The 10677-nt window shown below is 39.8% G+C and overlaps 1 protein-coding gene across 1 annotated transcript; it reads left to right on the top strand.

Moving 5' to 3' along the window:
• The first annotated feature begins 160 nt into the window (after positions 1-160).
• On the top strand, positions 161-9964 carry ccdc92ba (coiled-coil domain containing 92Ba). Its single transcript, XM_061281834.1, has 5 exons — positions 161-443; positions 520-712; positions 1022-1232; positions 4699-4746; positions 6519-9964. The coding sequence occupies exons 3-5, from the start codon at positions 1100-1102 to the stop codon at positions 7226-7228; spliced, it is 891 nt and encodes a 296-aa protein (XP_061137818.1). The 5' UTR covers positions 161-443; positions 520-712; positions 1022-1099; the 3' UTR covers positions 7229-9964.
• Positions 9965-10677: the final 713 nt, after the last annotated feature.

The following is a 10677-nucleotide window of genomic DNA, read 5'->3' as shown; positions in this document are numbered from 1 at the left end:
CACAATTAGGAAGTATGTTTTGTGTGGCCCCCATGTGATAGCTTGGCATGTTTGGATCTCTCCAATCAGCTGCTACGTCGCCTCCGTGGTCCGATGTCTGTTCTCGCGTGATCTCATCACCCCCCCCCCCCCCCCCTCCCGCAGCAGCGCGTATCATCCATCCATCCCCAGCAGTTTGACGCCTCACACCGGGGGCGTCAGAAAGATGTTGCGCATGTTAACGCTGGGTGCCACGGTGCTCGATAGAAACGAAGCAGTCGCCGTGTTGGAGGGGGAGCCATGTTCGTTTATTATGTACAGCCGCGTTTGAGCACTGTCGACACTTTGAGACTGCTTCATGTTCACTGGAACCGCATGAAGAATGCAGCTTGAAAAATCGACGCTGGAGAACAGCATATTTATATGCCTTGGCGGTCGATTGTCTTGAATACTTTACATTAAAGGTAAGTTAAAAAAGAAACACTCAGTTATGATTTTTCTGTCCAGCTAAATCCAGTGTTAATTTCTTTTCCTCCTTAGGGCAGAACCTCAATAAGAACTTCTTTGGTGATGACGTCTTTGAAAGCCGTTCTGGAGCTCCACAGGGTTGCACATCCATAAAATGTGCGTCCCAGAATTGCAAAGGAGTGGAAAACCGCAGGATTTCGGAAATATTCCAAATTGGAAACTTTCCATGACAATGATGGAAATTAATGGGGATTAACTTGAAATTGTGAGTAAAATAAGAAACGCAATTTGGTCTTGTCATAGACAGCTTTCATGCAAAATTGCTTGCTCTCCTTGCCCGTATGAGAGGGCATTCGAGCGGCAACATATATAAAGTAGTCTCGTATTTCCAAAAATTTACCAAGCGACGGCTTGTAACTCTTATCATTTAAGATACCACTGCACTTGCATGAAATCTGTTTTTTTTATTCTCATTTCTCAGCGTTATATGTTTCAGTTTCCGCTTAAGAGCCAACGTTCAATTTTGTAAATTTCTTTTGTTTCCCATACATTCCCCACAACTTCCCATGGAAAGCTTCCAACTTCCAAACCTAGTCCCATCTCAGTGACCCCCACCTTGGACCCTCACCTACCCACGAGTGGAAAGCCAGCCATGGCTGAAGATAGCAAAGTGGCCCGGCAGTTGGAGAGCGTGGAGAGGAGCGTGGTGTTCCTCAGACAGGAGCACCTCACTTTGCTCCACGGGCTTCACATGGAGATTCTTGCCCTGCAGAGACGATGCACGGGTAAGTGGCTTATTAAAAATGGATGCATCAAATTATGATTCAGCTTTTTCTTTTTAAGCGGTGGTGGGAAGCACTTCATTACTGTACTTCACTAGATTTTCTTTCACAACGTACTTGAGTATTTTTTTTCTGATGAATTTGTACTTTTATTACCTACTGTGGAAAGCAAATGCCTGTACAACCTACTCCTCACTTTATTCAAATCTGCTTGTTATTTTTTTCACCCTTCATAGATGAAGTCAGAATGTAAAAAAGGTGTTCATAATGTTTGTACTTTGTACTTTTTTACTTTGGCACAGCAGTTGAATCAGTACTACTTTTACTTTCCTTTTTTTATGCGTGCCACCTTTGACATATTCATTTTCATTGCCTGATTTGCAATTGGCTGCTCCATTTTGATAGTATTACTTACAAAGTAAACCATATGGTATTTTCTAGTGACGAGAGCACCAAACATTGTCCAACATCCAATCTCCAATTAATTTGCAGATAACTATTACTGTAATGACAGATATACATATATCCATAAATTCTACAGTTGTGGCAAATGCTTACTACCCGCTGTAGGCCAGGATCATAACTGTCCTTTTGGCATAAATCAATGTCAGACAATGACAACATGGTGATGTCACTCTGTAATTCCCGGAGATGACATCATTATGGTTTACCGGGTCTGGATCTATACAGTTCATTTGATCAAATCCAGCTAACACCAACACTAACTTTACTACCACTTCAATAATTTATTGTCTTTGCTTCATCCAAACAGTCACTCCTTTATCCACATTAACTACCATAAGTGTGTCTTAGGTCGTAACCATATACAACATATGGCAGATTTTGCCAAACCAAACACAGCATGATCAGAAGGATTATCATATTTTGCAATTATGGACTTTTTTCAGCAGTAACATGAGACAGAAGGGCTATTTTACAGCAAATAAAACATCCTGCAATGTGAGACACATAGAGCTAATGTTTTCGTGGGACACGACACTTGAAGAACGGACTAGATCTTGAAGAATTTGAAACAATAATCGTTTGTGGTCTTGGCTTCAACGAGTGCTTTCTGCCAGCTTCCTAAAGGGCATTATGAGGGTGATCTGAATTCTGCTGTATTAGAGTGTAGGAATGTTGGCTCGCTTTTCTGGCAGAGGCACGTACCTCTATGTCCCTGAAAACACAATTCATTGGTGTCTCATTGTCATGATATAGAGCGCTTTTGCCGACGTTGGCAAGCTCGAGTACAGTAAAGTTCCGTTTGTTCCCGTAAGAGTCTTCTTCTTATACAGCTCTGAACAGTATGAAAGAAGCTCAGATGGCTCGAAAAATGAATAACTATCTGATTTGCGCCTTTAACTGCGTTTGCATCAAAATGTAGAAGGTTAAACAGACGTTTTTTTCCTCAGGGGCGCCTCCATTTGAGCCACACCGCCAACTACCAATCCCAATCTCCATACATTGATCCACCACTTGGAACACCACTTACATGCTGAACTACTGCTGTCTGATGGCAGTCAGTAATCTCCATAATATCCCTCATTCCTTCTGTCTCACGTCCCATATTCTTCCCTTTTCCTTTTCCAGCTGCATGGTCGTGTATGTGAGCCTTTTGTGATGCTATTTGAGGAGCAAAGCAGTGAAGCCGATTGTCGACATCTTCCATATACAGTATAGGCTACAAAACAAACTGGTGAATAACTAGTTTTGAAATCAGTGACTAGTAAAAACTGTTCAAATGTTTCAAATAAAAAAAAAGAATAGTAAGCAATATTTACTTATTTTTGTAAAAGTGAAGAGCATTTGTAATTTTAGTAATTTGTCTTCGCGGGCCACATAAAATTATATGGCGAGCCGTATCTGGCCCCCGGGCCTTGAGTTTGACACCTATGAGTTAAAGCTTCTGTATGATGCAACCACAACAATAAACATTAGGTTAAGTTCATAACACTCAAACTGAGTATTATTATTTTAGTAATAGCAAGATTGTTGATACAGCAGCAGGATTGGATTGTGCAGGTACGCCTGATGTTGCCACCTACCATGTGTTAAGATTGCAATTTAGTCTGTTTCTTGGGCCTTGAAATGGGGCACAGCAGTCATTTAGAATAACTAGATAATTAAAGCTGCATGAGGCATGGCGTCAAACACCAATGAAAATCTTCTGAAAAGACAGCTAAATCACACACTTGCAGAATAATGTGCTGCTTGACTCCATCCATAATCCTAAAAGGCACAGAGCATTAGTCAGAGTATTTGGTGAGCATCAGATATAATCCACCCAAAGGGTCCCAGATGTTTACAGGATGAAATAAGGATGAGCTGGCCAAAAAGGTCAGTGACAGTCATGCTTTTAATCCAAAAATCTATGTTCTATTTAGCGTTGTAGTTTAACACTCCAATTTACAAATCAGACTGATTTGACCGGTAGGCCTGCACAATGAATCCAATTTTAATTGTAATCACAATTTCGGCAGACATGATTATAATTACCTGATTTTACTAATATTAGTATTTCAAATGTAGCCTCTGCCGCATATCTTATCAAGCATTTTCTCAACCAGTAAGTCAGCTAACCACCAGAGGGCAAGCACGTGATTGAGGCTTCATTAAGCAGCCGAAATAACAAGTGAGAGAAAAGGATGTTTTGTTGGCTGGTCTTGTGATAGTAAAGAAGATCATAGCATATATATTCAGTCAGTCCTTGGTAAATTGGAATTTCCTCAGTCAACTTATTTTTTATTTTTCATTTTATGAATTGTTAATTTGTTTTAAAGTTTTCTGCTGCATTAAAAAGTATTGCAATAAAAATCCAGATATTTTCCCTAATATGATCAATAATTGTGATCATCATTTTGGCCATCATCATGTATCCCTAGTGGAGAGCGTAAACATTCAATATACAGTGTTCCCGAATTGACTATAAAATAGCACACTGTATATTTGGACACTTTGTCAATTTCTTTTCCACAAAGAGTGCAAGCATAGAAAATAGTAAATGTCAATGCCTTTGTAATAATGATTTGAATAAACTACAATTGAACCTGGCTGAATTTGCTTTTAATTACATTGCTTTGTGTCACTCGCCTTCTGTCAATAAACATTGTGCACAGACAGTAAGAGTGCATAGGCAGCCATTTTTCTTTAAGTACTACATATTGATTTCAGACAGAGCAATACTCATAAAGCTGCAGCACGCTGTATTTCATACTGCAGTAAAGACAGTTTTGACAAAGTAATGTAACTTGACCAGTCATTCTTTAATGCAAAGTCTCAAATTTAGCTTCATTAATTATGTATGAACATATGGAAATGTAGTTTGCAATAGCATCCAGCATTGGTTAACTCATTAAGAAATGATTAAAGCTTCTTGAAATGTCACTGAGTTTTATGAGATCTTTTGGCTCAAACTTCAATTCTAAATAATTACTGTATTTCTTAAACCTGTATCTTTTCTGCTTTTCAGAGTTAACCAATGATCTGAAAGTGAAACCTCTGGGTCGAAGCCAAATAGGTACGTTGAAAGATAAATTTAATCCCTCATAGTGCATTTATTACAGTATGGTAACCTACATCTCTTTGAGATCAACGTTCAGTCCATATCCAAGCACAACCCCCAATGCAGTATCAGCAACACACCTAAATCCTTGCCTCTTCCCCATCCCCCAGGGACTCTCTCTCTCTCTCTCTCTCTCTCTCTCTCTCTCTCTCTCTCTCTCTCTCTCACCCTCTCCCTCTTGCCCTCTTTCCTTCTCTGACACTTTCCTCACAAACCGTCCTTTCTTTTCACATAGCCTGTAAATGCTTTAATAGGAGCTGACCCAATAATCTGAAATGAAAAGAGCAAATGCGTAGCGGCTTTATTAGGGCAGTGGGGATAACAAAAACTCTTGCAAAGACACACTGTCCTGGAACACAATATGCTGTCCCTGCTGGATGTTTTTATTGTAGCCTCAATTTAGAGATGTGCACCATTTTGTCACAGTGAGCGAAAGACAGAGGAGTCAATAAGCGGGCAGCGCCCGTGTAGCTGCATTACGCAGCCATTAGCGCCATCTCTTTTTCCAAGGCATGTGCCTATCCATCAAAAGAGTGCTTTCTCCTCCCACCCAGGAAAATTGATCCGTCCTCTTTTTTTCCCCTCAGCTATTGTCTCCCCTTGTGGTCCCATGGGAGGTGTCTGTTTACAGCAGACAGCGCGAGGAAGCAGAAGTAGGCAATGAGAGCTCGTGAGATGCAAAGAAAGGGGAGGTAGCGAGCGATTAAAAGGAAGCAAAAAGGCGGCAGACGGGATGGAGGGGAGAAGAGTTCAGGGTGATATGAAGATCACATTATGAACTCTCAAGTATTATGTACAAGCTCAACCTGGGTGTGGTGATGATGGGCGACAGCAAACCTGAGATTCAATGTTTGAGGAGCTTTCCTGGAATACAGAAGAGAGAGTCTATGTCCAGGAGTATCACACTTAATCACATTAAGAGTGCATCCATTCTCTTTTTTTTCTCTTATATTTATGTCTTATCCAGGTTGTGTATTTTTGCTTCAGGAATGACCAGTTGTCTCCCCACCCTTGGGATTCTCCCCTACAGAGATACTGACCTATTTCTGCCGTTGAGGCATGAGCACTAGCCTCAAAGGATGTAATCTCCTCCTTTGACCAGCTTTGCTCAGTCAGCCTGGAGGCCCAGTTCTGACTCCGCTTTTTATGTGCACCGCCCTCCTTTGCCTCTGAGGGTTTGACAGCAATGAAGGGTGCAAAGGTTGTATACAGAGCAAGCAAGTAAAAATAATATAGTGTTGTCAGCTTTAAAATTGTGTGGAGAGGACGCTGCAGGCACTGTGTCTCTCGAGACAATATGTATCAGATCTAACTGAATGAACTTTTAGTATACACTGCTTGAGTCCAGCTATGTTTTATTTTTAGGTATTGGTGCCAGATAAGCATACATTATCGAGTGGTCATACACATTATTGCCCCATGTCTACATATATCAACAACATACATTGGTTCCTTGAGATGAGTTTAATTCATTCCGCAACCATTCTGCAAAATGTATAATACTTGTATCTCAAATAATTGTTTCCAATTGAAATGAATGGAAATGCCAATGGTGTGTTCCAGCATCCACCAATACATAAGAAACAATACTATATGATAAAATGAAATCATTGAACACAACACTTGAGTTCAGTGTCACCATTCAGTGCTCCAATCGGACATTTGTGCCCGCAAGTCAAAGCAAAATGAATTAACAATTCGACATTACTCTTTTGTCTTTGTGTTAGAAATACAAGAGGAAGAGGAACTGTTGGAGATTCGCTGCAGGGATGTAGAAGACCGTGTGTGTGAGCAGGAATGCACCATAGGAGAAATTCGTCAAGAGCTGAGTCACAAAGGCGCGTTGGTGGGAGCCCTTCGAGCTAATCTGAAAGAAAAAGAGCGCCACTTCCTGGAGGAGCTCAAACGACGCAGCCACTGCTCCACCATCTTGAACACGGAGCTGCAGAAACAGACAGAGGCGGCGGCGTACCTTTCCTTCCAGCTGCACGCTGCCAAGCAGAAGCTGCATCACCAGCGACTGCAGCAGAGGCATGCGCTCCTGACCAGAGCATCCGGTCAGGGTACTCAGCACAGCACCGAACACATCTCCCCCCAGCAATTGCTCCCGGGAGCCTCCAACTCCTCTCCTGTGGTCAAACCCAAGCGCAAGAGCACAAGAGCTTCCTCACGAATGGAGCGCGCCCGGGAATGTGTGCCCATGGAGAAAGTGACGGGCCCCGCGGAGCCCGCAGCCATGCCGGACCCCGCCCTCTTTCTTCATCCCTGGAGGCTCCAAGTGCGCTCCAAGCAAATGCTAACACAGAGACCTCCTCTGCTTGGCGTGGAACTGGGGGATGAGGAGGAAGTAGCTCAAAAAGGGGTAGTGGTGCCTGAAAAAGATGTACTGCTGTCTGCAACCGCAGCGCCCCCTGCTGCTGAGGCACAGGCAGATTAGCAAAGGACTGATCTTTTTCGGTTCTGTCAACGCTTTTGTCATTCTGCACCTTGACTAAATTACACTGCAGACCAGTGGTGGGCAAACTATGGCTTGGGGGCCACATATGGCCTGTCACGTTCTTCAGTCCATTTACATTGTAAAGACTCCTTGTCGTATTGGATATCACATTAATGTCACATAATTAAAGAATGGATTGTAAGATTTCTTGTAAATAACAAAATATGTAACATTAGTAACATATTTTTATTAATTTATAAGATGATTTGAATATATTCATAGTTAAACATTCAAAACAAAATATATGAAATATGTAACATTACTAACATATTTTTAATAATTGATTAGATGGTTTTAATACATTCTTAGTTAAACAGTCAAAACAATCATGCATTTATTATATCCATTCATCCTTTTAATTTCTCATTATAATTTCAAACCTTTCCTTTTTTTTTTTTTTTTTTTTTTTTACCTCATCTCCAAATGACCTGAGCCATGTATCTGTTCAATATCAACCGTGTCCCCAAATGTTTGCCCACCTCTGCTGGAGACCATTTTTAATGTTATGGACTACAACACAAAACTCAGTACGTGTCACTTTAAGTCAGTCTTTGAATCGACTAGAATGATGTGTTTACATGGGTGTCGCTTGTGTACTGTGGGGCCTTAAGAGCAACAGCCATGTTGGGTGAACGACGAGCTTTTTTTTGTTTGGTTACGACCAACTGTGACCTTTCAAGGTGAACCATAAATCACCCCCCTCACTGTGTTTGTGTGACATCAAGACGAGAGCCACAGCTGAAAATGTCTGAGTGTTTGTGTCTGTGTGAGTCCATCTATAGATGATCGCAGATCAACAGAAATGTTGAACTTGTCTTAATTTCATACAACTATATCTGTAGTAATTGTTCTGTATTTAAATTGGGAGATAGTGGCTAAATATCTGTAAGGAATCGTACTTACTATTTATACGGTCCTCACACAAAAATACATTCAGACCAAACGGTCCATTCTTTAATGACTCAATTAAACTCACTGTAGACGGTTGTTACATTTTGACAAGTGAAAAGTGTAATTTGTCAGACAGGAAATGTTTGAATTAAGGAATACACTGTGCATTTTAATCAAAATTATATGAGACTGAATTAGAAATACGAAACGTTTTTTTTTTAACCGATTCCTCTTAAATGTGTTTTTTTAAACTGTGTGCTTGATACATGAATTGCTTTGTATAAACAGTTGCACAGTTGTTATTCAACCCTGAATCACTCATCACATTCTGTGTTTCAAACAAAAACACTAGAGGCAACTAATCAGCTCGAGAAACGTCCTTTTATTTACGACTCAGGAAAAACGGACCAATAAGAACGTGACTGCTGGTTAAGTGAGGGCTTTTTTTAAGTTGGTGGTGTGGTTGTAACATTTTCAAAGTGTATAGTACTAACTCATAAATACTGTAGCAGTATCAACATGTGCAGGGAGATTGTCAGTAAAGACACGAGCTTTGCACAGAATATTATTAGTTATGCAAGAATAAGAAGAAAACCCCATGTATAAATATATATAATATGAGCGAGCTGAATACAATAAGCAAACTATGAATATTTCTTCTGTCAGTATTTTCTTTTTTTTCTCTTTTACATCCAGAGCTCCATTATAATGGCTGCCTTTTCAAACAGCAAACCATGTGTTTTATTTTCTAAGTTTATAGTTTCACATTTTTCCCTCTTTGTAATTAATGTGACTGGGTCCTCCTTTTAAAAACTATTTTTTTGTGATGAGAAGTGTGATGCTTAACTCATCAGACATCAGATATAAAATTTGAATATTTTCTTTTGTCTTCAGAAGAGCAATGTATTCCTATATTTATATATATAATCTATAGGTTGTGACAGCTGTTTTACAGACTATGTAGTATGTTCATATTTAATTACTATTGTCTCCATTCGCTTAATGCCTCATTGTTTGACTTTTGTAAGATTCTGTTGATCTGATAAACAGACTGACCATGGGAGGACTGATAATGTGCTGGATGAGTGGCGGCAATAAACATATGGGCATGGGTTTATGCCACATATGACGGTCAGGATAGAATGCCAGCTAAAACCCTTTTCCCAAATGGTAAGCCATCATAGCAAAACTGGGTGCACTATTCTGGTTCATTTGTCTTTCTTACAACTTGGTACAATTTTGCTCTACAGGTTGATATTAAATTAAGACTGTTAAACTCAGAGTATCTAAAACAAAACATCAGGTAGATTAAGCTCTTTATCCATCTAGTTGGAGCTTGTTGTAGCACTTCAGTAGAGTAGGTCCTATTCAGGATTTATACATATTCAGCTTTAACATACTTGGTTTGCGTCTGTGCTTCAGAGTGAGTCACAGGAATGAGCCAAAGCAAGCTTACCGAAGCGAGTGCCCTTATAATTAATCGTTTTCATTATTCTTATTTTAAATCATTTATCCTCAATTTGCTGCAATATATCTTCACTTCCCCCAGCCAGAGAAAGTGTCTTCCATCTTTTTATTCAGTGTGGAGTTATTAGAACAATTTCAGGCAATGCTTAGCGGCACCATCCAGCTCCTGCCGGTGATGCACTATTTGACGTGTGCTCAATACCATCAACCACAAAGGAGGAGTTCCTCCCAATGTTGTCCATGTCCTAGGGTGAACTGACACCTGCATCAGTCTTGTAGGATGCACTGTAAAAATAAAATAATAAATAAAAAACGAGACCTTCCTGTCTGTTTGTTTTGAATTATTTATAATGCACTTGCTGGTTAGTTTGTGTGAAAGGCCATCTAATGAGATCCAATAGAAAAGATGAATTGCAAATTGCATATTACTAATATTGGCATAATAAAATGGTAGATGTGTTCAATTATCATGTAGAGTTAATTGGTGCATGATTACCTAAGTAAGCATCCAATAAGTGTTACCTGAAAGTACTTTGCATGTTTCAGTCATCAGTAGCATAATTAATTACATAGAGCAACCATCAAAGTGTACTATTGTACTTTTAGCATGTTGCTATCTTTGTTAGAAGTGCCCCTGGAGCAAGAACATTGTATTCATACAGTATTTGATACAAAGAAAGCAGTTCTGAATGAAAACCTAGATATTTGTCCTTCAGATTGTGATAAGAACAACCTCTCACTTGTCTTGGGGAGTGAGCAAATTAGGGAAGAAGGCAGATGATGAACGTTTTTTTCATTCTGTTTTGGAGAATGCCTTTGCTATGTTCTTGATATTTATCCCTAGATTCAAGTCAAGTTATAAAAGACTGATGTGAATCAGAAAGAAAGGAGATTAGGGAGAGAGATGGTTGGCTGAATACACTGTTGACATGTTTTACTCTCAGTACCATGAGTATAAACATTCTTAAAGACATGTCAGAATCAGCCACCTTATTTCTTCATAATTAACAATACACAAACAAAAATCTCTA

This window comes from Syngnathus typhle, linkage group LG6, assembly GCF_033458585.1.
Source record: "Syngnathus typhle isolate RoL2023-S1 ecotype Sweden linkage group LG6, RoL_Styp_1.0, whole genome shotgun sequence".
In the NCBI taxonomy this organism is placed as follows: Eukaryota; Metazoa; Chordata; class Actinopteri; order Syngnathiformes; family Syngnathidae; genus Syngnathus; species Syngnathus typhle.
This window is presented reverse-complemented; position numbering and strand designations above follow the sequence as displayed.